General features: G+C 42.7%; 1 protein-coding gene across 6 annotated transcripts in view; it reads left to right on the top strand.

The window, feature by feature from the left end:
* Window positions 1-337: 337 nt before the first annotated feature.
* The window catches only part of EEIG1 (estrogen-induced osteoclastogenesis regulator 1), a 59,103-nt gene continuing 31,468 nt past the window's right edge, over window positions 338-27,972 (top strand). For 4 of the 6 annotated variants that reach the window (XM_079962194.1, XM_079962192.1, XM_079962193.1 and 1 more), the window contains exons 1-2: window positions 338-475; window positions 5,288-5,988. In XM_079962194.1, coding sequence (XP_079818320.1) covers window positions 5,843-5,988 — 146 coding nt within the window. In that variant the 5' untranslated portion in view covers window positions 338-475; window positions 5,288-5,842. Of the gene's footprint in view, window positions 476-855; window positions 1,064-5,287; window positions 5,989-27,972 lie in introns of those variants that run through there. The other 2 variants (XM_079962191.1, XM_079962190.1) reach the window with 2 other exon arrangements.

Here is a 27,972-nt window from a genome sequence, read left to right as displayed (position 1 = left end):
CCTCTCAATCCATTCCCGAATCCCCTTACGCCTCGTTTTCCCGCCATTTCCATAAAACCCTGAGGTATTGGGGAAGTGGAGGCGGGCCCTTTCATTTGAGCGAAGGCACCCCTTCTCCAATCGCTTCGCCGCTGAAGTCATCCACGCGCCCAATTGGAAACCGGACTTCTTCCTGCTCCTTCGTTTTTTTCTACTTCTTCTTCTTTCCGTTGGGGGCGTGGCGAGGGGGGGGAGGAGAAAAGCACTGCCCAATCCTCGGAGAGCGGCTTCTCGTCTTCTTCTCCCCCCCCCCCGCACTCGCGCCCAGTTTATGGACAGAGACAGAGCGCAAGCGAGCGAACGAGCGAATGCCTTGACTGCACAAGCGCAGGCGGCGCCTCCTCCCGCTCCTCCATCCCCTTCCGCCTCCTCGCGTTACGCTGTCGGCGCAGCGGGCGCATTCGGCGTAGCGGTGCCAGCGCCGAGGAGGAGGGAGGTGAGAGCGAGTCGGTCTCGGGTGGGGGGTGGGTGGCAGTGTGAGGTAAAAGCGGGGGGAGGTCCTTGCGCGGGGGCCTCTTTCTCCCCACGGAAGAGATCGTGGGGGAGTGTGGGGGGTCAATCTGTCTTGGAGTGGGGGGAAGGGTTTAAAAAAAAAATAGGTTGCGAGTGGAAAGCTTTCTCCTGGGAGGGGGCGTTATTTTAAGGGGGCCTGAGGGGGAGGCGAGCGAGAGCCATGGGGTGATGTTGAGGGTCAGTCGGGGTGCGGGGGGGTTAGGAGGAAAGTGAAGGGCGAAGGGCTCCTCACGGCTCTTGTTGTGTGGGGAGAGTTTGTATGGGGCGAGCGGAGGGGGTGGGAGAGTTTATAAGACCAGCTTTTATTTCTCCCCTTCTTCCGCCCCCTCTTGTATGGGGCGGGAAAGAGGGGTTGTATTTCCCCCCGTCGGGTGGCTCCTGCGCCTGAAGCGCTTGAAACACATTCACACTTTGTGCAAAGCTGTATATATCTCCCGGTAATCATTGGAAAGGTAGTTTATGGTTGCTGGCTGTAGCTCTGTGAGGGATGAACAACGCGTATTATTATTAGGTATGGTGGGAATGTGCTATAAATGTATGCTGTGTATGCAGCCTAAGTTCGAAAGAGTGTAAAACTATACATCTAAAGCGCACACATGTGAACACCCAAATAATCCTGGGAAATGTATTTTATGTATGCTGAGAATCATAGCTGTCAACGTTTCCTTTTTTTTTTTTAAAAGGGAAATTCCCTAATTCCGAATAGGATTCCTCGCAAGAAAAGGGAAAAGTTGACAGCTACGCTGAGAATTGAAGCACTTCAAGGGGCAAACTACAGTTCTCATCATTCTTTTTTTAGGAGAGAATGTGCTTTAAAATATGCTGTGTGCACAGCCTAAGTCTGAAAGTGTGTAAAGCTGTATACATTCAAAGCACTTCGCCCTGCACAAATAAATCATGGGAAGTGTAATTTAAGGGTGCTGGGAATTGTAGCTCTGTGAGGGCTAAATTACAATTCTCAAGGTTTGATTTTATTTTGGCAGTGGTGGTTGAGGATGTTCTTTAAATGTTTGCTGTGTATGCAGTCTAATTTGTGGGTTGGATCAGGCTTGATCATACTTAGAGCCAGACTGCACTGAAATCAGTGGGGCTTAGGTTAGACTAACATAAGCTCTGTTGATTTCAGGGGGTTTAGTTTCAGTGTGGTGAAGTCTGGATCCATTGTTGTTTTTGTAGAGTGTAGACACAAACACATACACCTGTGTAGTTTTATCTAAACACTTTTTATGTGTGGATGTGTGTACATATGCACCTACATGTGTGTATGTGAATTTATACAACACACCCATTCATACATATCTTGTGTGTGCAGGTAAGATACATGTGTGGTGGTGTCCACAAATGTGTATTGTGTTCTTGGCAGAACAAATTTTCCTGTATAAATGTGCCCTTGCTTTAAGGTCCACAGGGAAGACTTTCTAAACTCTGTTAAGTGAAATCCAATATGTAGCACGGTGAGCGAGGGCCTTCGTAGTACAGGCACCCAGTTTATGGAATTCTCTCCCTTCTCAGATATGTCTGGTGCTGACTTCTTTAAGCTCTTGATACAAGCTTGGTATCTATTTGCCCAAGCCTTTTTGTGAGAATTGCTGCACCACTTAGTTAGGGATGTGTACGTGTGTATTCTTGCCTGTTTTGTTTTAATGTAGTCCGCTCTTTATTGCTTCAGCAATAAAAAGTGTGTAAAAATATATTAATTAATTACATATTGTGCATGTATATAGTTCTGTGTACCTACAGACACACAAACATTATAGCCATGATCTAGCCAAAGTGGCACACTTTTTAAAGTTAATGTTGAAACTAGTGGAGCTCTAAAGCACTTGCTTTTGAATGAATTGTACTTTAAGATTTACTCTTGTAAGTTGTGTTGGTCTTTAAGGTGCTATAGGACTCCTGTGCTCACTCCTAAGCTGTACACTCGTGGGCATGTTTGGAAATAAATATCCCTGTGTCCATGTGACCTTCCTCTTTAGCCGGTTTAGAATTGCTGGAATGTAAGAACGCTGCAATCCTATGCAAACCTACCTAGGAGTAAGGCTGTTGAACACTCTGGGGCTTACTTTAAAATAGACTTGCTTGGATTTAGGGCTGGGCAATATCTGGTTTTTAACATTGTGATATATCGCAGTGTCTGAAATAAGGATGGAGCTATGTAGAGGCATTAGGTGGTTTCATGGTTTTTCTTCCATCGTGATTTTTTCCAGCGCCTGCTCTTGTGATTCACTGCCCCCTGCATGAGGCAGGGGAAAGCTGAGCTGGCAGAGTTAACAGGGGCTGCAGGAATCAAGAGAAGCATTGGCTGGCTTCACGTTTTTTCCTACATTATGAGTTTTGCATAACACACACACAGTCATAATTTGTGATATATTTCCAGGTTAAAAACAATGTAACTGATACCACAATATGGACTTCAAACCAGTTTTGGATGATATATCAATATATCACCCAGCCCTACTTGGATTGCACTACAACAGCTGCTACTCCAGAACATGTCTAAGAATATAGTACCTTGGAAGTCGAACGAAATCCATTATGGAAGTCCATTCGGCTTCCAAAATGTTTGAAAATCAAATCACGGGTTCTGATTGGCTGCAGGAAGCTCCTACAGCGAATCAGAAGCCACGGAAGCCCTGTCGGATGTTCAGGTTCCAAAAGAGCGTTCGCAAACTGGAACAGTCACTTCCAGGTTTGCGGCATTCGGAAGCCAAAACGTCTGAATTACAGGGCGTTCTACAACCAAGGTGCGATTGTACATATATTTGAGGATTTGATTGCCTGTGAGAGGTTGATTCTGTAGTTTCATAGGTTTAGTTTCCTCTCCAGGGTCTCAGAAGCAAATAGTTATAACAAGGATAAGCCGATTTTAATCTGGTATGGCCTCCTTTTTTCTTTATAAGAATCAGCACGGTCCGCCAATGTGTTCTAAATTTACAGAGTAAGGGTTGAATAATCAGGATATCTTTAAGGCCTAACTACACTATTTCCAGTAATCCTCACTAGGTACTCATTGCATAGAAATGTAAGGAGAATATAACTGGATCCGGCCAAAGTCCACACAGAGAAACATTATTTGCAGAAATCACACCAAACCAGCATGGTCCGCTGGAAATTGGCATGTGGTTCACCAGTAGACGCTGATGTATCTTCCACTTGCTTGGGAGTAAGATTATGAGGGGCGGGAAACAGGACACCCACAACTATTTTTTACCTCATCTGTCCTGAGGACTGTATAGCTTTATCCCTTGTTCAGAATAAATAATGGGTCATGTTAATTCAGCACAATGTTCACTGAAAGGGCTATAAAAATATGTGTAGATAGTAAAAGTTGACTTGAAAATGGGTTGCTATATAGACTGTGTGTCCACTAAATTCTGTCTCCTGCCCCATCAGAGTTACCCCAGATCTCCTGTGTCAGGTATGATATTGGAGATTTGGCAACTCTATAGTTGGGGTAGAAGCTGAGGAAGACCTGATATAGGAGGGGTGGGAGTGAGAGGGAGGTGATTCCTATTGCAAGTGGTTAGCCATTTTGTTTTACAAGCTGGTGGGGAAGTGAAGTTTGTGATGGTGGAATGTTCGTGGGTTACAGATGAAGCTACTTAGATGGGATTTGTTGGTGAATTGGGTTGTAAGCACTTAATATGTCTAATGGGAATACTAGGTCAGTTAGATGAGGAAAGCTGAGAATCTGGGAGATTGGGTTTGGATTGGGAAAATGTTGCTGCTGTCTGTGGAAGGGGTATTCAACATGGGCTAATATTAGAGGGGGTGGATAACTGGGCTGTGGTTAGGGCAGTTGGTGAGGAAGTCCCAGGAGTCACTTGGGTCAGCTGTTTATTTAAAATATAGCAGAACACAGCAGGCGGGATATGTAACTACAGATCAGAATGAACTCTTGACATTGAACTTTAGAAGCATTCATCAAGGCAGAGTGGGATAGGGAAAAGATGCTGGAAGTATCTCAAGAACTGCCATGTAGGCTAGGTTCTTGAAAAATAATTTCATAAATTTTAATTTGGCTTTTGGCAAGCTCATTGTCTTATTACTGTCTCATTACATTTTAACTCTAATTTGAGTTGCTTTTGAAACTGACTGTGCCCACAGCCAGTCTGTTTTGTCTTCTTCAATGAGTTAATGGGCTGAACAAACCCTGAGCCTTATACCCCTGATGTAAAGGCATGTCTAAGGCCTAGGAAAAGCAAGCCTCACAACCATGTTTTGTAAAACCCTGGTCACATTACTTGACATGTTTTTTGCTTCCTTCTTGTTGTGGCAAAGCTGACTGAAAGGCGAGGTGTGGTGGATGGAAAGTGCCTATCCTTGATACGCCACAGTCTGATATCTAGCAGCCATCTGTGGACTAGTTATTTCTCTTTTGAACATCCTTTTCACTGGAAGACTGTGTTTGTGTGTGTGTGTGTGTGAGAGAGAGAGAACACATTCATACATGCAAATGTGCCTATGAGCATCCATCCTTTTCTGAGACTGCTTGCTGTAGATAACCTGAAGATCTATGTATACAGTACAGAAAAATAAAAACTATTCAAGCAGGTTGCAGAAGCATTTGGCATGTAAAGTAAAGGATAGTGATGAAGGCATCTTGAATTTATTTATAGATAGATATGGGATAATACTTGAATATTCATTTATCTATGATTAGATTGGGGGCAGAGGGAGGAACTGACACTAGCGGATACTAAGCTGAGACTAACCCCTTCTCTCCCTTCTGTAGGCTTGCATGAAACCTGTGGGAGCCACAACATATGCTGCTGATGCAGTTGTCCACGTGAAGCTTTTGCACAAGGGGAGGAGACTGGAACTGTGAAGTGTTGACACTGCTGTGCAGCAGCTCAGAAAGAAACTAGCAGTACTGTCAAGAGGAGCCCTGAGAGAAGCCAAGCACCACAATCTCTAATCAAGGGAGCTCCTGCTGGTCTGGAGCTTAGATTTCCCCCTCTACCCTTGGAGATGAACCAGAGACTTCACTTGCCCTCCTCCTTACCTGAAGTCTGCACCAGCGATGATACTATAGCCAGATCAGACCACCAAAGAGAGAAGAGGATTTTTCATTTAAAGCTAGGGTGCCATTGCATTTGAACTGAGATTTCCGTGCTCTATTTTTGTAAACTGGATTGACTGTGGATTTATTTCTTACATTGTGGTTTCACCTTCTTTGAAACATCTTTATTGTTTATATTTGGAGCTGCTGCACTCTATAGATATTTTTGCTCTTTTTCTTTTGGGAGTTCCTAGACTTTGTGTTTTTTGGTCTTGTTTGAATTTGCCCATGGCTTTCTTGATGAAGAAGAAGAAGTTCAAATTTCAAACCAGTTTCACTTTAGAGGAGCTGACTGCTGTTCCTTTTGTGAATGGGGTTCTGTTCTGCAAAATTAGGCTTCTTGATGGAGGTGATTTTGCCACTTTATCTTCCAGGTAGGAAGTTCTTCATTTATAATAATAATAATATATTATTTATACCCCGCCTATCTGGCCCTCCCTGTTTGATATTTGTTCTACTGAGCAATTATGTGTCACTAGGGCTATTTCCTCTTGTCTAGTACCCCCTTATGCTTTGTGTGTGTATGGTGGGTGGGGAGAGAGGAAATGAAGTTCTGTGGGCACTGATGGCCTGCTGTGTGAGGTTCTTCAGGAAGTTGGGTACACATTTTTCAAGACTTTTCAAACTAAAGCATTTGTGATCTGAAAAACTTTTCATTTCCCCACCCTAGTAGTGCATATAGTGATGAGTGTGTGTATTGATACTCACTAAGGAACTTGAGATTTGGGAAAGATAGTTCTGCATATCCTTCCTCTTTGCTCCCTTGTTGAGCTTATTCTAGGTTGCAAAGTATGTGATACTTGAGAGTCTGTTTGGAAAATCACAGCTTTAGATGCTGTGTTGTTCTCCTTTCTTGTTGTTTTACATTCATTAATAGACCAAAATGCTGTATCATGAATCTAAACTAATACAGTTCTGGTTCCATGGAGGGAGTCCCTTTTTTAAAAACATTTAATTTGTAGGATTATTTTCTCTCTTCTTTAAAAGGCGACTGCCCTGTCTTTCAGTAACTGTTAATCAAATGTTGCTTTTGTTGTTGGCTGTTTGCAGATTGATTATTGCCTAGCATTGTGCCAAAACAAATTCCAAAAACAATCCTGGACTTGCTCGTGAACTGCCTTGTTCCGTAACTCATGGCAGGAGATTTTAGAAGCTTTTCTTGTACTTGTACAAAAGCACGTAGGTCTCTAGGAAGGGAAAAAAATTGATTTTTGTGTGGCTTTCTTTTAAAAAAGCAGCACGAAGCCAAAGTTTTTTTGTCTCTTCATATATTATTATTATTTCTACCCCGACAATCTGGCTGGTTTTCCCCAGCCACTCTGGGCAGTTTCCAGCAAAATATTAAAATATAATAATTCATCAAATATTAAAAGCTTCCCTAAACAGGGCTGCCTTCAGATGTCTTCTAAAAGTCAGATAATTGTTAGACTTCCGGGTTAGCGCGATCCGAGTAATGGCGGATTCCCTCCGAGCTCCGGAGGGAATCGGCTCCATTGCAAACGGGTCTCACCGCGACGGCGACGCGGGGACCCTTAGAAACCGCAGGCGCGGAAGCCTGCGGACCTGGTGACTCGGCGGGCACCTAAAGCGCCCCCCCGACCCACGAAGAGCCTTTTTAAAGGCTGCGGAGAGGGTACGGGGAGTGGCGTGGTGCTGTGAGTAGATCGCTACTGCAGTGGAGCGAAGCCGCGAGCCATTGCCGGAGACCGCTGACTTTCTTCCCTGAAATTTGGACTTTAATTAATCCGTGAGTAGATTGGAATTTGGACTCTAAAAAGTTTATCCTTGAATTCGGCACGATCGGGGGATGTGCTAAAGGGAAGTCCGCACCCCCCCTGCCTACAGAAAATTTAAAGCAAAGATCGGAGAACTAAGGTGGAGAGTTCTTTCCTTGGTGTTCTGTAAAAGATAAGATTTGCATAAGATAAGATTTGCATGAATTTGCCAGAAGAAGATGTGTGCTGGAGAGTAAGAGTGACTTTTTAGAAGTTTTTGTTTGAACCCCCCCCAGACCCGGGGGTGTCCTTTTATGTGAGCTGGAGAATAAGGAACGAGGAGTTTGACAGCTGTCAAAGGAACTGTCAAACGGGCAGCGAAAGTGAAAAACTCTATTATTTAACACTTTTTGGACTTAATTTGTTACATTCGAACTAAAGTGGTTGGAAACAAAGTAGGGAAATAACAAAGTAAAGGACTATTGGAAAAGATTATTAAGTAACTAGAATCCCCCTAGGGGAAACATTGAAACATTGCAATGGCTACAGATGGAAAACTACAGGCAGAGCTAGAAAGAATGTTTTTTCTTGTGGGAAAACTGGAGGAGCAGACTATGGTCATGAGTAAACAACTCATAACCTTGAACTCTAAAATAAATGACTCTGCTGAAGGTACAATGGATTTGACTGGGGAAAAATCTGCAGCTGAATCAGAAGAGATAACTTTGGAACAGGGGGAGAGTGAGCAAGGGCTAGTACAGATGGAGACTACCAACCACAAGCCTTCATTGTTAGAATACAAAGAAGAAGACCCTTGGATTACAAATCTGCGAAAGATGCGAAAGAGGAGGGAGGAAGCCCCTGGAACATCTGGAATACCTGATTTTAAAAGAAATAAGAAATATGACCGGGGCTTCCTATTTGAGTATGGACTGGTTGATCTTCTGCAGCAGCTGGTGTCAAGTACTTTGGATGGAAGAAATTTCGATGAGACTGAGCTGAAATTTCCCCGAAACCTGAGGACCAATGAGGAGGGTTACCAACAAGATCGGCAAAGAGAGACTGATAAGGACTTAAAGGCCTCAGATGTGAGGAACCCAGGCTAAAAACTGTTGTTATGGATGGGGGGACATTTGGAAGGGACAGAAACCGGGGCTGGGGGGGGGGGGAAAGAGAACTTGTTTTTAAATCTTTATGACTTTTGTGTTTGACTATTATGACCTATTTTTAAGATTAAAGGGAAATTCGTGGAAGGAACTCGAGACGACCTTAGAAAAGGTTTTAATGTTTTATAAGAAAATTGGATAAGTAAAATCTGGCCAAGTAAATGGCCTTTTTTATAAAACAAAACAAAACATATATATATAGATATAGTAATAATATGTAATGGATGAGAGATTTGAATTTGCTGAGTTAATGTAATTGAACTAGGATGTATGAAGGGGGGGTGGGGGGAGGTCAAGAACTGGGGTTAGGAAAGTAAGGTTATGAAATTTTATAAGTGTTGTCTTTGTCTTGGTGTGTGTATGTTTGTCTTTATAAAATGTGAAAATTTAATAAAAATATTATAAAAAAAAAAAAAGTCAGATAATTGTTTATTTCTTTCACATCTTTTGGGAGAGCATTCCACAGGGCGGGCACCACTACCAAGAAGGCCCTTTGCTTGGTTCCCGGTAACTTCCTTCTCACAGTGAGGGAACCGCCAGAAGGCCCTTGGCGCTGGACCTCAGTGTCTGGGCAGAACAATGGGGGTGGAGATGCTCCTTCAGGTATACTGGGCCGTGGCTGTTTAGGGCTTTAAAGGTCAGCACCAACACTTTGAATTGTGCCCGGAAATGTACTGAGAGCCAATGTAGGTCTTTCAGGATCGGTGTTATGTGGTCTTGGTGGCCACTCCCAGTCACCAGTCCAGCTGCCGCATTCTGCATTAGTTGTAGTTTCCGGGTCACCTTCAAAGGTAGCCCCACGTATAACGCATTGCAGTAGTCCAAGTGGGAGATAACTAGAGCATGCACCACTCTGGCAAGACATTCCACGGGCAGGTAGGGTCTCAACCTTCATACCAGATAGAGCTGGTAAACCGCTGCCCTGGACACAGAATTGACCTGCGCCTCCATGGACAGCAGTGAGTCCAAAATGACTCCTAGGCTGCACACCTGGTCCTTCAGAGGCACAGTTACCCCATTCAGGACCAGGGAGTCTTCCATACCCACCCCCCGTCTCCCCAAAACAGTACTCCTGTCATTTCAGGATTCAACCTCAATCTGTTAGCCGCCATCCATCCTCCAACCGCCTCCAGACATTCACACAGGACCTTCACTGATTCAGATTTAAAAGAGAGGTAGACCTGTGTATTATCCGCATACTGATGAACACCCAGCCCCAACCCCCTGATGATCTCTCCCAGCGGCTTCATGTAGATGCATGGGGGAGAGGACGGAACTCTGAGGCACCCCACAAATGAGAGCCCAGATGTCTGAACACTCATCCCCCAACACCACTTTCTGAACACAGCCCAGCACGGGTAAGGATCAAGGAGACAGGTGGTTGGTTTCACTCGTCCAAGCAGCCTGTCCACATCCTCGGAGGTAACAGATTGGAATTGATCCCACACAACTTGGACTAGACAGGACTCCAGCACTCTTCCGCCCCAGCCCTGTTCCCACAGTGGAGTCTACCTCTTTCCAAATCTGAGTGATTTTATCTGCAAAAAACCTTGCAAAATCATTGCAGGAGATCTTGGGGCCCTTACCGATGGCTCATGTGGTACTGCTAAATTGCAAACCACCTGAAAGAGTCTCCTGCTGCTGTTTTCTGCAAATGCAATAGAGGAGGTGAAGAAGGTCCTCTTCGCCGTTGCTATTGCCACTTGGTAGGCTCGATGTTGAGCTCTAACCCGTGTCCGGTCAGAGTCAGAATGAGTTTTCCGCCACTGGCAGTCTAGCCATCTCAGTGGTTGTTTCATTGCCCTCAGCTCTGGGGGAAACCATGGGGCTGTCCAGGCTTCATGCAATCGGAGAGGGTGCTTCAGAGCTGGACAGTCAGTAGCCCTGGTTAACTCCATATTCCAGAGGGCCACCAGGGAAATCAGCTGAAAGGTCATCAACATGGGATAAAACATCCCCTACAACTTTCTGGAAATCATTTGGATCCATTAAGTGGTGGGGGCAGACCAGCCAAATCAGTCCCACCTTCCTGCAGAGGGGAAGGGTCGTGGAGAAGTCCAGTTGCACCAGGAAGTGATCCGACCATGGCACTTCTTTTGTTTCACTTTTACGTAGTGTCAGATCACCCACATCCATAGAGGTGAACACCAAGTCTAATGCATGTCCGCGACTATGAGTTGGGCAAAACTTATTCAGGGACAGCCCCGTGGAGGCCATGCTTTCCACAAAGTCCCGAGAGGCCCCTTGTAACGTTGTGTCGGCGTGGATGTTAAAACCCCCCAGGACAACCAAACTCTGGGTCTCCAGGAGAACATCCACAACAACCTGAAGCAGCTCAGGCAGGGAATCCTTGGTGCAGCAGGGAGGTTGGTACACCAAAAGGAATCCTGTACTGCCCCTATTGCCCATCCTCCAGAACATGCACTCAGAAAACTGGGTCTTTCCAATAGGACGCCTGGTGCATGCTAATAACTTGCTAAAAATTGCTGCAACCCCCGCCGCCGCCGCCCACATGACCTGGGTTGCTGTGCGTAAGAGAAACCTGGTAGACAAGCAGCGGCAAGGACAGGCCCACATGCTTCATCCAACCAGATCTCTATTACACATGCCAGATCAAGTCCTCCATCCACGATCAAGTCTTTGATGGCAGTGGTCTTATCAGTCATTGACCTGGCATTGCACAGCAGCACCTTCAGGTCATGTGGGTCTCCCTTGCTGATTCCAGTATCCATCCAGTCAAGACCAGACCTGGAGGCAGGGATAGTCCTCAAACAGTGACTAAATCTGCTTCCTCTGTAATGACATGGTCTGGTCTTAGTGTAACTCTTCCTCCTACTACCCGTGATCACTGAGATAGGGTGTCCCAGTGCACCCCCCCCCCATGGAACCTGCCCCAGCCATTCTGTTGGCTGGGGCCCACTCCCAGCCAGCCCTGACCCCGCCCCTTAAAAACAAAATACAACCTATACAAAAAACAAATAAAACAATAGAAATTAAAAATAATAAAAAGTTACAATCTTACTAAAATTAAACAAATCCCTAACCCCAACTAAACATTTATCCCACCCCCAATGTTAAAAAAGAATTTAAAAGGGTAAAAGAATAATTTAAAAACATTTTAAAAAAAGAACCATCTCTGCTGTTCAGAGGCCTGTCAGGCCCTGGGCCAGGTGGAAAGAGGCAGAAACAGGGCCCTCAGGTGCTCAGCAGGGGAGTCCATATAGGCGTTCAAGGAGATGAGCAAACTTAACTGCTAAAGTGTTTTCCCTTTGCTGATCCTTTTTGGATGATGCTCCACCCCCTTGTACTGTGCAAAGGCCAGATTTGTTTCCCTCCAAATCTGGAAGCCCTTTAGTTTAACGGTTGAGTTCTTCATAAGTGCTGCCTGACCATCACCCCACCCCCTTTGAGATCCCACTTTCTCCCACTTTAGTTTTTACCTATTGTTTTGGGTGAAAGAGGCTTATCTCTGGAATTTGAAGTGTGTGAAAGATTGGGAAGAGGAAGGAATTAATTCCCCCTCTCCCCAACAAAATAAGAATCTAGGTAATTTGCTTGCAAGTAATGCTTAGTATGCCTCCTTGTTGACCTTGGATGCAGCGGTGTAGTTCTGGTGTTTGTCTGTTCCAGTGCTAGTGCTGCTGCTGCTGCTGCTGAACTCGTGTGTCTCCCCCCCCCCCCCCCGCTGAATTTCAGCAGTCCTCTCAGCATGTGATTGTTGCAGATCACAGATGTGTTCCAGCAGAGAAACTGCCTCTAATTTAATCCAGATGCATGCATTTTTCTCTCTACCAGCATGGTTACTCATAAACCAGTAAAGTGGAAAACTGGCAATAGAGTATGCAGTCTTATCCACGCATGGGCAGCTTGCCCCAAATGAGAAAGTGTGTGAAAACTTGTTTCCTTTCCACTAAGCTTCACAGTTTGCTGTCTTGTCCGCTGGACTCTGCAACCTCTATAAGAGCTCAAGTGGGCTTTGCACATCATATTCACGGAGCTGGCATGGAAACCTTTCACAGTGTCCTTTCTGTCTTCTCATGATGGGTTTGGATATACAGTACAAAGAACAAGGGTCAAGGGTGTATCCCCTTCCCCCACCCTTCTCTCTCTTCTGTGTGTGAGTGTGCATGGGTGTGCTTACTATCCTAGATTAGTAAGAGCCAGGTATGCTTCTAAAATTTAAGGTTCTTAAAATGACTTTTTCATAGGATAGAGATGGTTGGTCACACAGTGGCTAGTGGAAAGGGGTTATGGGGGAGGGGTTGACGAGTGTGTGATCCACATTCCACTCCCTAAGCTCTGGTTCTAGCTGTGCATTAAAACTGGCCTTAATTTTTGCAGCCTCCCCTACATCTTAATAAGATGCTCAGATTATAGAAAATCACGATCAAGTTTGACAACTGTTGCAATAACATGTAAACTTTTAACACTCATCCTATGTGTTACAACTTTCCAACTTTATATTCAAAGCAACTCTCTGGAGGACATAATTGTTCTCGTTTTATATACTGTTCACATAATCTGCCAACAGAGATGCTGTGGTGTGCCTTTCTGCTTAGGTGTCCAATTCCTAGCGCTGACTCCTTTTTAGAAAGTCAATGGTAACACACTCTAGTCATCAGGACCAAATGTAGGTTTGAAGGTGCTTGGCAAAGTGTTATCTGTTGCTTCTGGTGGCAATAGCATACAGCAGCATAGTCATGTTTGACTGGACTTAACCATCCAGAGATCCTTTACCTCTACAGTAGCATTGTAATCTGTGGCTATCTGTGAACCATACACTATCTTATTAACCTATAGTGCCCTGGCAGTGTGGTTCTTAGGCATTGTGGGTAATTCAAATGATGGCCAGCTCAGAGACCCAGCTGCCTTTATGGGGAACCCAAAGCTGGCATCAGTGCTTGGCTCTGTTGAGCTGCTGGGGCTTCCACATCTGCCCGTGAATGCTGGGTCCTAAAGCCAGTGTTGATAGCTGCAGCAGTGTAAGCAGTTTGAGTCACTTTAAGACTAGTGCATGTGGATTTCCCTCATTCTCTCACTAGCAGACCCTGAAAGCAAATCCAGATTTGGGATATTTTTAATATCTTCTTGCTGCTTGTTTGCTGTTACTGTTTTTATTTATATGACACCATTCAATATATGCCCAAGGTGATTTACATCAAATTGACAAAAACATAATAATACAATCCCCTCCCCAAATTAGCCTATACTTTTTTTTCCAGCAGCTAAAGCATAAATTCATGATAAGGCAACACACAAATAACAAAATGTTAGATCAGTAAATCTTTTTAAACAATTCATTAAAACATATCATACATCATGAATAAATTTACTAGATCATAGCAATGTTTCAGAAATGACAACAAAATAATAAAAATCTTCCAACTGTTCAAGGAATACCAATCCTAGCTTGTTTGGAACACATTAATATTTCCAAGCTTGGATTTTATAGGAAATAGTGTCATAGGCTGGACTGAAAGTTTCCAGCTTGGAATTTTAATTACCCTTGACCAAGCGCCACAAAAGTGAAAAGCTGTTTCCTCAACTCCCTGTAACCTATTGCCACAGAAATAGTCTTACTACAGTTTGGAATCAGACTTGATATGCAACATATTAGAACATGAGGTTCCTCTGATCAAAATGTGAATTTCTCTTTCTCCGAAACGTCACTATTAAAATGCTGTAGTTTGTATCCGCCAAAAGCACTACAGAAGATGTTAGGTGGCTTACAAATACTGGGCCAGCACCTCTGCTTTCAAAGTGCAACTAGTATGAGATTTACTATGCCATCTGTTATAGAATGTTTCAAGAAAGACCACAGAAAGATACAGATAAACATACGGAAGTTTCATCATGGAAACTGAGGTATTTATTGCATATCCCATCCCCGTGTTACTAAATTAGGAAGTCAGTTTTACACAATAGTTTTCCCCATCACATCCATTATCAGAAGTAGTAACAGTTTAACACTGAGAGGTAACTTGGGCAGAAGGTTGTATCAATCACACATGTGACTGTGCACACTCATTCCTCCCCTGTCTACCTCCCCACAAATGTAATGGAAGGAGAGAAAGCTAGCAGTATAAACAAGACAATAGATATGGGCTGTTTCCAGTGGAATGTTGAAAACCAGTTTGGCAGGGAGGAGGTCCAGATGGCGCTAGCTTCTGAGAGAACACTTTTCAGTTAAGAGTGGGAAGTGGGGAAAACTATGTGAAAGGGAGCAGCAGAGCAGGCAGCATAAATGTGTCCTAGAGACAGTGTTCCTTCTGTAGATATGAGTTACATTTTCTTCTCAGTGTATCTCATTTTCATCATGATGTTTATCTCTCCAGGCTGTGGTTTTTGCACCTGTGTCATCTGATCAAACGGAAACCACTGCAAATGGTTGTTTGTTCTCTTAAGCAAAGCTTTCTACCCTGCGGACTTTAAGAAAGGTGCTGCTCCTTTTGTGAAAGGAAGGGGTGATTAAAAAAACTTCTGTCCTATGAAGGTCTGCATCTTTTATGTAATAAAAGATTACATAAAAGATTACATATATCTTTTATACAGGTTCTGACTTCCTACTTTTTCTGTTTTCATTTGTAAAAGTCAGAGTATGATGAAAGACATTTTGCCTCACTGGGTATTAACTGCTGTGGTGAAACCAGCAGTGAGAGCTAAACTTCTGATGTGATCCTTTTTCTGATAACATATTGAAATAATGCTGAAATCCTATGCAAACTCAAAACTGTTGTATCTTTTCTGTTGCATTGGTCTCCCAGTGGCTTCTCATTCCATCGTACTTCATTAGCTTCAGCAGTGCTGCAGGCCTGCAGCAACAGGTACGCCTAGCCTAGACCATTCAGTAGGTCTATCCTATACACATTTACATGGTAGTAACTGCTACTGGGAGGCTCACCTGGCACTTTCAATACATATTTTAGGTGCCAGGTGAAAACATTCTGTGGGCTTTTGAACGGGGGGGGGGGTTGTTTTGTTTGTTATTATGTCACATATTTTTGTGTGTCTACTGTAAACCTCTCTGAACCTCAGAGAAAGGGGAGTATATAAATTTATTTATTTATTATTTATAACATTTATAATACTGAACCCTACTGAAAATTTATGCTTTGCATCTGTGCATCATTTTGAGTTCCCTGGTAGCAAGGCAGTACGTATATAAATGTAATAATGCTGAAAAAAATACTCCTCTGTATCTCCTGCTATTTAAAATTAATATTGTTACATTATGAGGGAGAGTGGGAATAGAAAGAAGTTTGTCTTTGCTCATAACCACTTGTGGCACTAAGAGAGGCCTTCCTCTTTTTAAAGCAACTATTTCACCTGTCCTCTTCAGTGTTGCTCTAAAAAAAAAAAAAAAGGTCAGACTAATTGGTACTATTAGTCCCTGAGTTCTAAATACTTCATCTTAGGGTTGGGAGTGCCAGTCTTATGTAGAATGACATATTCTCCTTGGACTCTGCTCCTGTTCCTGCAAGCTTGCTATTTGCCCATCAGCGTGTCGCAGCCATATCACTGTGCCGGCATTCTGAGCTAATCTCGATGTGGTACCATTCAGCTGGGCCCTGAATCTCATGTACTGGCTGGGTTTGAAAGACTGTTCTCGTTAGATAAAACACTTGTGCTTATGTTCACAAAATGAATCCAGTTTTTGTGAGTGAGGGAATGGTTCTGTCATGGAGGTGGAGGAAATGAAATCTTTCTTTTTTTTAATAAATATTTATTGAGATTTTTTAAATACAGAAATGCAAATATAATAAACAATATAACATGTATCATAACATCTTTTCATAACTTCTTTGGACTCCCTCACGTCTCTCGCTCCCACTTACATCATTGTAAAACTTTTTCCAGCAATTTATCAACTTGTTTACATTCTTAAGTCTCATTATTTAATTTAGTCTAATAATTCTCCAAAGAAAATTTATACTTTCCTCAATCTCCTTTATCATCCAGATTACATCTAATTTAATGGTGCTCAATTATTTATGATCTAGCATCCTCCTTAACATTCAACCAAATTACAGTATTTTTGTAAATAAGTCTTAAATTTCTTCCAATCTTCTTCAGCTCTCTCCTCTCCCAGGTCTCGGATTCTGCCGGTCATCTCAGCCAGTTCCATATAGTCTATCAGTTGCATCTGCCATTCTTCCAGTGTAGGTAGATCTTGGGTTTTCCAATGCTTAGCGATGAGTATCCTTGCTGCCGTTGTTGCATACAGGAAAAAAGTTCTGTCCTCCTTTATCACCCTCTGGCCGACAATACCCAGGAGGAAGGCCTCTGGTTTCTTGGGAAAAGTATACTTAAATACCTTTTTCAACTCATTATATATCATTTCCCAGAAGGCCTTCACTCTAGGGCACGTCCACCAGAGGTGAAAGAATGTTCCTTCATTTCCTTTACATTTCCAGCATTTGTTATCAGACAAATGGTATATTTTGGCAAGTTTAACTGGGGTCATGTACCATCTATATATCATTTTCATTACATTTTCCTTCAAAGCATTACATGCAGTGAAGTTCAACCCAGTGGTCCACAAGCTTTCCCAGTCCTCAAACATAATGTTATACCCAATATCCTGTGCCCACTTTATCATAGCCGATTTAACCATTTCATCTTGTGTGTTCCATTTTAACAGCAAGTTATACATTCTTGAAAGTATCTTAGTCTTAGGTTCTAACAGTTCAGTTTCCAATTTCGATTTCTCCACCTGGAACCCTAACTTTTTGTCATTTTTAAAAACTTCATTAATCTGAGCGTAATGTAACCAGTCTCGCACTTTGTCCTTAATTTTCTCCAAACTCTGCAATTTCCAATTGTCTCCATCTTTTTCTAATATTTCCCAATATTTTGGCCATTTGGCCTCCATATTGGGTCTTTTTCGGGCCTTAGCTTCCAGCGGTGAAAGCCACCTTGGAGTTTTATTTTCCAGTAAGTCTTTATATTTTGTCCAGACATTAAACACTGCTTTTCTGACAATATGGTTCTTAAAGGCCTTATTGATCTTAACCTTGTCATACCATAAATATGCATGCCAACCAAAAGCATTGTTAAAACCTTCCAGATCCAATACATCAGTGTCTTCGAGAAGTAGCCAATCTTTTAGCCAGCAGAAAGCTGCGGCCTCATAGTACAACTTTAGATCTGGCAGGGCAAAGCCCCCTCTTTCTTTCGCATCAGTTAATATCTTAAACTTAATTCTGGGCTTTTTGCCCTGCCAGACAAACTTAGAAATGTCTCTCTGCCACTTCCGGAAGCACTCCGTCTTGTCCACAATCTGCAATGTTTGGAACAAAAACAACATTTTTGGCAATACATTCATCTTGATAGCAGCAATTCGGCCTAGCAAAGAAAGTTTCAATTTTGTCCAACTATCTAAGTCTCTCTTAATTTCTGACCAACACTTTTCATAATTATCCTTAAAAAGACTCAGATTTTTTGCAGTTATGTTTACCCCTAGGTACTTTACTTTTTTAACCACAGTTAGTTCTATCTCTCTCTGAAACCGTTCTGACTCTGTATCTGTCAATTTTTTTCCCAACACCTTAGTTTTCTGTTTGTTTAATTTGAATCCCGCCACCCGACCAAAGTCTTGAATTAATTGTAACACTCTTTTCGTACTAGATTCTGGCTCCTGCAGGGTCAAAACTAGGTCATCTGCAAAAGCTTTAAGTTTGTATTGTTTCGCTCCCACTTGGATTCCTTCCACCAACCGGTCCCCTCTAATCATGTTCAAGAGCACCTCCAGAACCGAAATAAATAGCAGAGGGGAAATGGGGCAGCCTTGTCGTGTTCCTTTTTCAATTTTAAACTCTTCTGTAACCACATTGTTAACTATCACTTTAGCTTTTTGTTCTGAATATATAGCATCAATCCCATTCTCAAAACCCCGTCCCACTCCCATTTCTTTTAAATTTCCCTTCATAAATTTCCAAGAGATATTGTCAAAGGCCTTCTCCGCATCTATAAAAATTAACACTGCTTTTGTATTTATGTCTGTTTGCAAAAGTTCCAAAATGTCAATAATATTCCTTGTGTTAGCAAACAAGTGTCTACCTGGGAGAAAGGCTACCTGGTCTTTATGAATTACTTCATTTAATACTTTTTTGAGTCTACTTGCCAAAACGTCTGCGAATATTTTGTAATCCACATTTAAAAGGGAGATGGGACGATAGTTCTTAAGTTGTGTCTTTTCAGCTTCCGATTTTGGTATCAATGTGATGAAGGCTTCTTTCCACGATTCTGGCGCCCTCCTTCCCTCCATAATTTCATTGCAAACCTCCATCAGTGGTTGTATCAGATAGTCTTTTAGTGTCTTATAATACTTGGAGGTCAGCCCATCTGGTCCTGGAGATTTGCCCAATTTCATGTTCTGAATGGCTTGTTCAATCTCTTGTCGTGTTATTTTACAGTTCAGGATTGATCTATTTTCTTGTGACAATTTTGATAGTCCATTTTTTTCCAAAAATTGTTTAATCTCAATCTCATCTTGCGGCCCTTGAGTATATAATTTTTTGAAATATCTCTGGATGAAATCTTTTTGTAGTGACTCTTTCTCTTTCCCCATGCCTTCTCATGACCCAAGCTCCTCCATCAAATTGTGCTCAGAAAAATATGTACAGTTATGACTCATATTTTCAGAAGGTTACTTCAGTTCATTAAACTCTTGAAACAGGAGAACTGGAGGATAAAGACTAAAATTTAAGTGAGGCAGTAGTACTTCTCAGTGGATTTCAGCACTCAGTGGATTTCAGCAAAGTAGGGTACTTAATAAAATGGTAAGTGACAATGAAATGCCATAAATGACAATGGAAATAAATTAATAATTCTTGTGTTCCTCAGCAACTGGTATTCAGAAGCATCCTGTCTCCCAACAGTGGAGGCAGAACATAGCCATTGTGACCATTTGCCATAGAGACCCTTGTTGTTGTTTAGTCGTGTCCGACTCTTCATGACCCCATGGACCAGAGCACGCCAGGCACTCCTGTCTTCCACTGCCTCCCGCAGTTTGGTCAAACTCATGCTGGTAGCTTCGAGTACACTATCCAACCATCTCGTCCTCTGTCGTCCCCTTCTCCTTGTGCCCTCCATCTTTCCCAATATCAGGGTCTTTTCTAGGGAGTCTTCTCTTCTCATGAGGTGGCCAAAGTATTGGAGCCTCAGCTTCAGGATCTGTCCTTCCAGTGAGCACTCAGGGCTCATTTCCTTAAGAGTGGATGGGTGTGATCTTCTTGCAGTCCAGGGGACTCTCAAGAGTCCCCTCCAGCACCATAATTCAAAAGCATCAATTCTTTGACGATCAGCCTTCTTTATGGTCCAGCTCTCATTTCCATACATCACTACTGGGAAAACCATAGCTTTTACTATAAGGACCTTTTTTGGCAAGGTGATGTCTCTGCTTACCCTTTATTCATATGTCTAATCCTCTTTTAAGAACATAGGAAGACCCTGCTGGATCAGCGCAATGACCCATCTAGTCCAACATCCTGTTCTCACAGTGGCCAACCAGATCCCTGTGGGAAACCCACGAGCAGGATTTGGGCATAAGAGCACTCAACCCTCAGTTTCCAGCAACTGGTGTTTAGAAACATTGCTGCCTCCAACCATAATATTTATCTATTTATCTATTTATTTATACATACCTTGCCCATCTGGCTGGGTTTCCCCAGCCATCATGGCTGGTACCTCCTGATTGCTTTATTCTATGTGGATTTTTGTAATCCATTTTAAAAGCCATCATTGTCTCCTGTGGCAGTGAGTTCCACAGTTTAGCTATGTTCTGTGTGGGGAGGTACTTTCTTTTATCTGTTCAGAATCTTCCAGCATTCAGCTTCATTGGAGGCCCATGAGTTCTGGTCTTGTGAGTGAGGGAGGGAAAATATTTTCTATCCACTTTCTATATGCCTTGCATGATTTTATGAACTTCTGTCATGTCACCTCTTACTTGCCGTCTCTCTAAACTAAAAAGCTCCAAATGCTGCAACCTTTCTTCATAGGAGAGTCACTCCATCACCTTTATCATTTTAGTTGCCATTTTCTGAACCATCTCCAACTCTACAATTTATTTTTTTAGAATTGTACACAGAACTCCAAATGCAATTGCATCATAGATTTGTATAATGACATTATGATATTGGCAATTTTATTTTCAGTTCATTTCCTAATGATCCATAGCATGCCCTTTTCACTGTTGCTGCACACTGGGTCAACACTTTAAAGTCATCCAATTAGGCGGCCATCACTACCTCTTGTGAGAGTGAATAATAATAATAATAATATCATAGTTTTTCCTGAATCTTTCAAAAATTGTTCTGCTGGATCACACCAAAAGATCCAGTCCAGAGATTTGTTTCCCAACAAAGGCCAGTCAGATACCTTGGGCAGTTACATAGTCATCTCCTGCTTTGTAACTTACCTCTCTCTCTCTCTCTCTCTCTCTCTCTCTCTCTCTGTGTGTGTGTGTGTGTGTGTGTGCGGTAATTGGAGAGAGAAAGTTTTCCTGGCAATTAAGATTTTAGTTTTAGCCACCATCACCACAGGCTAATAAAGCTATGGTAGACTGATTCATTGAATATAATTTAAATCATCTAAGTAGCCATCTATTGCTAGTAGCCATCACCATTCTTGCCGTAACAAATTAAATGGCATGACCCAGACAAATAAAGTATTTTTTAGCCCCATTGAGCTCACATGCTTTAACTCTCCCCCATGAAACTGATGAAAAGTAAATCTGGTTGGATCACTTCCTAAGTAAATTAAGCATTGGGTGAAGGAAGTGCTTAACTTGATGCCTGTCCTTTAACTGGGTGACAAAGTTTCAGTGTTGCATGAGAGTAAATTACTTTGAACTCTTCATGCTACTGATAACTTTTATAAATCTTTATCATATTTTCTTTTTAAACTGGGTGAATTTCAGGTGTTGATGAACTCCAGCTTCCTTAAGCCCCAGCCTGAATGACCAGTCTTCAGGGATGATGAAAGATGTAGTCAAGCACCATCTGGACGGTCACAGATATTAAATATGCATTATTAAAACAATGCATATGTTAAATAACTGGCTTACCATAATTCAGTACTATAATATTGTATTGCTCAGTGCACAGATGCATAATCACAACATCTATTTATAAAATCTATCTTGTTTGTAATGCTTCCTCTAGGTTGTTCCCTAGAATTAAAAAAACAACAACCCTACCTCCAACATCATAGGTGCAATAGACAGATAGATAGATAGTCCTATTTATTTAAAGAAATAGTTTTTAGCAAATGTTAAGAACTTCACAGATATGTATGTAACCAAGTTGTAGTGGTGTGTGACATGTTTGCACCTGTAATTTCTGAAGTGATTTAAGGTTGAAGATCCCTAAGTTCTTAATATGAGCAATGCCACTATATATTAATTAAGTCAGTGAATGTAGCTTGTCTTTCTAAATCATACTCCTCCCACTTTCTTTGGCATATCCTTTTGAGGTGGGGTGACTGGTACTGTACACAACATTCTGACTGGCTGTATGCATCTCATGGAGCTATATGATGACACAGTGCTGTTTTTATTCTCATTCCACCGCCTAATTATTAGTGGGTTTCCCTCTTGTGTTTTGTGTGCCATCACACTGAGCCAACTTATGGGGAGAGGAGAAGAGGGTAAAAGAAGTTGTTTTCTGACTCCTGCCTTCCACTGGAATTTCTACCCACCCCACTCCTCAATTACTTACTTTGCTTATTCTGCACCACCAAGTGGCAGTAGTGATGGAAGTGGATTCAGGTCTTAACAAGTATGCATCATTACTACTCCTAGGTCTGGGTGATGTTAGGTTTTCACCATTGTGATGTATCTATCACCTGTCAAACAGTGTGGTTTGGTGATAAACTATGATGTTGAAAGAAGTTGTATTGGCCCCAGCCGGCGAGGCGTGGGGTGAAACTGAGTCAGCTCTCATTATGGGAGCTGAGGCGCTTTCACCCCATCGCCTCATAGGCTGGAGCCAATGCGCTGACCCCACTGCTGCTCAGCTGACTGAGCTGACCACTGCCCCTAGCTGACCAAGCCTTGAAGTCCCTGTTGCTTGTGCATGAACAGGAACCTCAGGGCTCCTACCCACCCTCCCAGGTGAAGTCCGCAAGGCGGGACTACCTGAGGTTGCTGGCAAGCTCTGGACCCGGCAGCAGCATCAGAGAGCCCTTGAACTGCCTGGCTGAGCCCACCAAAGCCACATGCCAAGGCGGTGACTGCCTTGAAAGGGGGTGGAGTCTAATGGAGCCTGCACCTCTAGGTTGCCTAATGCAAGCTGGAGGTGAGGTGGGGGCTTTTTTAAGCTACAGAGCTATCCCTACCTGTGATTCCCAGCAGCTGGTATTCAGAGGCAGAACATGACTTGATCGTGATGGTGGTCTTGTTTCTTTGTGGACTTGACAGCACCTGGTAGTGTTGCTTGATGGGACAAGTCCATACATGTTGGGGTGTGAACGTTTAATCAGGGCTATTTTTATAGCTCTTATATAATGCAGATTATGTTGTCATTTCTTGTATTGAGCTTAAAGGTGGTGTAACTTTGGAGATAAAAAGCAAGGCTAAAGTTCACTGCAGGACTGAATTTAGGCATATATTATTCGTGCATAGCTCTCTTAGGCTTCAATTTATTTGCAGATCCAAAGGGTGAATTGGAAACTGTATCTAAAATGAAGATACTAGTAAAGCTACCAGCTCCGGACTGCCTCCTTTTTTCACTGGAGAGGTTTTTACTCTCTGTTTTAGTAAATCTGCCAAGTGAAAATGAATTGCGCCTCACCATGCCTATAAAAAGCAAAATAAAAATGGAACCAATATGTTAGTTCAGAATCTGAGGTCTGGAAACAAATTTTTAAAGGAGTATGGGAGGAGAGAGTAGAGCAATATATATCTGATAGTAATATGCCCAAAAGGAATTCTGAATGATGTTTCTCCAAGCCAGGGCCCCAAAAAGTTGATATTGTAACCAGGTTTAACACCTCTATGGCCTCATTTGCATGTCATTTTGACTATTAACCTTAACTATGGTTAAACCACAGAACCTAGGACTTGCTGATCAGAAGGTTGGCGGTTCGAATCCCCGCGATGGGGTGAGCTCCCATTGCTCGGTCCCTGCTCCTGCCAACCTAGCAGTGCGAAAGCATGTCAAAGTGCAGGTAGATAAATAGGTACCACTCCGGCGGGAAGGTAAACAGCATTTCTGTGTGCTGCTCTGGTTCGCCAGAAGCGGCTTAGTCATGCTGGCCACATGACCCGGAAGCTGTACGCCGGCTCCCTCGACCAATAAAGTGAGATGAGCGCCACAACCCCAGAGTCGGCCACGACTGGACCTAATGGTCAGGGGTCCCTTTACCTTTACTATGATTCAGAGGTGAATGTGCAGCATGGTGATGCACAGGGCTGAAAAGGTGGGTGCATTGGTCCTCCCCTTCTCTTCCAGGCATTATGTCTAAACTTGGGCTCATTGGTTTATAAATCTCCACAAGCTATAACCAAAGTTTATTCTTGGTGTCTTGCTTGTGGTTTGATAGGGGATGTAGCACTAAGCCACATCATGGCTTCCTTCCTTCTGTGCTTTTGGGAGCTGGGGAAAAGCCAATCAAGTCGCTGTGCACCAGCACTCTGCACTTCCATCTTAAACCATAGTGAAATTTGGCTGGTTTAAAGTGATATGTGAACCAGGCCTGTCTCCATCCAGACATAGTCATCCAGATGCTCCTAGGTAGCTTGTAAGCATAGCTGTCCCCGGTACTGGACAGTGGAGAGCATTGAAACTTGAATGGTTTTAACTTCCCCTCTACCCCAACTTTTGCTGTCCTCAGTCACTTAAACAGTAAGTCAGTTTCTGAGTTGAGCTTCCTGTTATTCTAAAGCAGCAATGCAGCAGCAAGCAAAGGCCTCTAGCAGCTCAGTCAGCTGCTTGTGGCTGGAAAGCCAAACAGGAAGTTTGTGACTGTTGCCATGGAAACAAAAGGGCAGTCCATTCTCCTTATTGAGCACAGGATGTGAGCTCAGTGTGTGTCATATGACCTGTACAGGATGTACATGGGTGGAGTTTATTCTTACTGCTGTTGAGTGCAGACATGTTTTCTCTGTACTGAAGTGAAAGACAGAAATAAAAGATGTAAATAGATTTCTGTCTGCTTCTTTCCCCTCCCTGGGGGACACCAAAGGGGAGAGAGAAGGAACGGTGTGTTTTTCTCACAGCCTGAGAAAAATCGCCGAGACCTCGCCAGCTTATCTGCCGGGAGTAGCAGCCGGGAGGTCGCCAAGGAATATCTGCCGGTGCCTACGCTGTGGCACATTCCTCTGACCCAGGCAGAATTCCAACACTTCCAACAGTAGCCCTTTGCTTCTCAGGAAAATATTAATACTAGAAGTCAGATTCCAATATCCAGAATGATCTTTCCTACCACAAAACATGTGCCTGTAAGTTTTCCATCGACTGATCTTAAAACCTATCACTTCTTTTCCCCACCACTTCGTTCTGTTATCCAATTTGCCAAATAAAGTTGAGTTCACATGTCTCCATTTCAGTGCTAGCACTAGCCCTAGAATGCATAACAAGATGATCTCATGATTACTGTTTATCACTTGTCACTCATTCTTTTTCATGAAGAGATTAGACAGAAAAGAGACACTTGTTTTGTATCCATACATTTGTTTTATAAAGTAGTTTCCAACCTATATTTATGGTGTGAGTAATCTTCAAGGGGATTGTGGCTGTTCTCAAAATCCAAAATAACAACCTGTGATCTTGTGTGTGCACTCAGTTTTTCTGCATTGTTAATAGTGTGTCACCATTGACGGAAGAAGAATTGTACTTATTCTGTTGATTTGCTCAACCAGTTGTTCTTCTTGACTGACGTACCTCAGTTTTATCTGCTTTTTAAGTACATGTGCTCCTATTTAAATGTCTAAAGGTAACTCTTTGAAATGAGAACATAGGTCAGCTATTTACATGAAACCAACCAACCAAAAGGCAATAAAGCCCCACCCTTTTCACTTGCTTAACCTCAGCCACCCAAAGTTAAGTGTAGATTGTATCTTAAATACCTAATAGTTCTGAATGATGTCTGGCCTTTGATAGCTCATTGGAAAGGCTGTTCACTGTTGTGGGCTATAAATGCAATTTTAAAAGGGAAAGAAGTATTCTTTGAAGGTGCATCACATTTCTTGCAAGGGCTCAAGGTGGCATACATGGTTCTCCCATCTCCATTTTATCCTCCCTATAGCACTATGTGAGGTAACCTAGGCTGAGAGACTGTGACTATTCCAGGGTCCTTGCCTTCCAATAGTTGATACTGGGATAGACTCAAAAGGGTGGTATCAGTGTTCAAAATTAGGCAGGCATCAGGCACACTTTGCCACTGGTGCGGATCCAATTGTGACTTGGTGGAGATCTTTAGACGCCAGGCTGGTGACTGGGAAAAGCAAAATTGTCACTTGGAGAAGGATCTGAAATACTTTCCCTGAAGTTTGAATTAGTTTTATTCTGGATTGTTTTATTTGATGTTTTAATGTATTGTAAACCACTTTGAGATTTGTTCTTTAAAACATAAAGCGTTATAGAAATGGAATGAACAACAACAATAACAATAATAAATCCCATGGGGGGGGGGAATGGTGCCTAGATGTTCCACTGTGGCAACTGTAACCTAGGTTTAATGTGCCATTTGACGATTAGATTACATAATAATGCCACTGGGTAGTATTCCTGGTCGGCCTGGGAATCCATAGTGGATAATATTGTGCCCAGACTTCTGGAATTTTATTGACAAACTTGAATTGTGCCTAAAAAGCTGCAGGTAGCCAGAGTAAATGCCATGTTCCTAACTCCCCAACTTACCAGGATTTTAACTGCTGTCCCAGCTGAGTTCTGTACTGTAGCACAGGGGTGAGAATCTTCTGACCTACCAGACTCTCCCCAGGCCATGCTCCTCACCCTTCATGGTTCCACTGATAGCCAGTCAGGCTGTGCAGCAAAGCCAGGTGTCACTGCTTTGGCATCTCAATTGCCTCCATACTGATGAAAGTAGGTAAGACAGGTGTTTGGTTTTTTTTAAAAAGAATTTAAGGATCGGACCAAAGGCTTATCTAATCCAGGATCCTGTTTCTCACAGTAGCCAACCAGCTACTCCTGGGGAGCCTACAAGCTGGAGAGGAGGACCATAGCCCTCTCCCCACCTGCTGTTCCATGGCAACTGCTACTCAGAGGATTGCTGCTTCTGTTATTGGAGGCAGTATATAGCCACCATGTTGAGTAGTAATTGATAGCTTTTCTGTAGGGTTATTTGCAAATCTGTGTTGTTTGCATTTGTATTGCTGAAAATTCTGGGTGTGTTTTTTAGTAACAGAGCATTGCCTGCCCAGTTATTGCTTTGCTTCTGTCAAGGGCCATCTGTCTCTTCGAGCTGCAGCATGAGCTCACTTTGTGACCCTTGTGATATTTTTCTCTGGCAAGCATCCCTGGCCTCTGACCAAAAGCAATCCATGTTCTTTCTGTAGATGTGGCAGAAAGACTCTGGAGTTGGAACTGCCCACCCTCTCTGATTGTACTGGTGCATCAGCACTCCTTTGCAGCAGTTGATCATAACTCATAATCTATTAACCCCTCTAATGCCTTACTTTAGCTCCTGCAGTCTTTATTTCTCATTTCACCAACTTCCTTTCCCCCCTTCTTTTTTGCTGTGTCATTTCAAGCCTTTTAAGCATCTCTGTAGTAGCTCACTGCTATTTTGAATTGCAATTTATATTTCCTTAGTTGTGAAGATAAAAATATACTTTCTGGGGCAAGCAGTAGGTAACTAGTATGTGGTTGCAGACCCTGTCAGATAGTCTTGTAACAGCCGGAAAAGACTGCTTTGAATTTGTAGAAGCAAGGTATGCATGACCTATCCATCACACAAAGAAGATACTTTTAAAAAATTGTAAAGCTGTTTTATAATAAAGCTATAACACTAGCAAATCATTTGTATTTCAAATATAATCTGTTCTTACTCATTCCCTACCCTCTGTGAACATAACATGCTTAAGTAGTGTCTTATCCATCCAGTGATATGTTAGCAGGCGTTGGGTGTGTTTGGATATAGCATGAAGCCATTAACCAGAGTTAAGGAAATTGGCTGATGAATGCAGTTCAAGCCTTCCTGCTTCACTCCTTCCTTATTCTGGTGGAGAAACAACCCATTTGTGTGTGAACCAAACCATTTGTTACTCTCCAAAAAGTGATCTGAAGCTAAGGCTTGTGCTTGCTTTCACAGTCAGGTTAGTTTGGGAGGAAGGAACTGTGAGCAATGGTTTACACATAGCCAGCTGCTCCATGGTTTGTTTTCCTGCTTAAGTAAGGAAGGAAGGAAGGAAGCAGGGAATGTTCAGGCTCCAGCTTGTACAACAGGCTAATTTATTTAATTACTGTTCATGGATTTGTGCTGTATTTGAATGTGGCCATCTTTCTGTTCCCAG

Source organism: Podarcis cretensis (genome assembly GCF_951804945.1).
Source record: "Podarcis cretensis genome assembly, chromosome: Z".
NCBI classification, from domain to species: Eukaryota; Metazoa; Chordata; class Lepidosauria; order Squamata; family Lacertidae; genus Podarcis; species Podarcis cretensis.
Note: the sequence above shows the minus strand (reverse complement) of the source record. Positions and strands in the feature narration are given on the sequence as shown.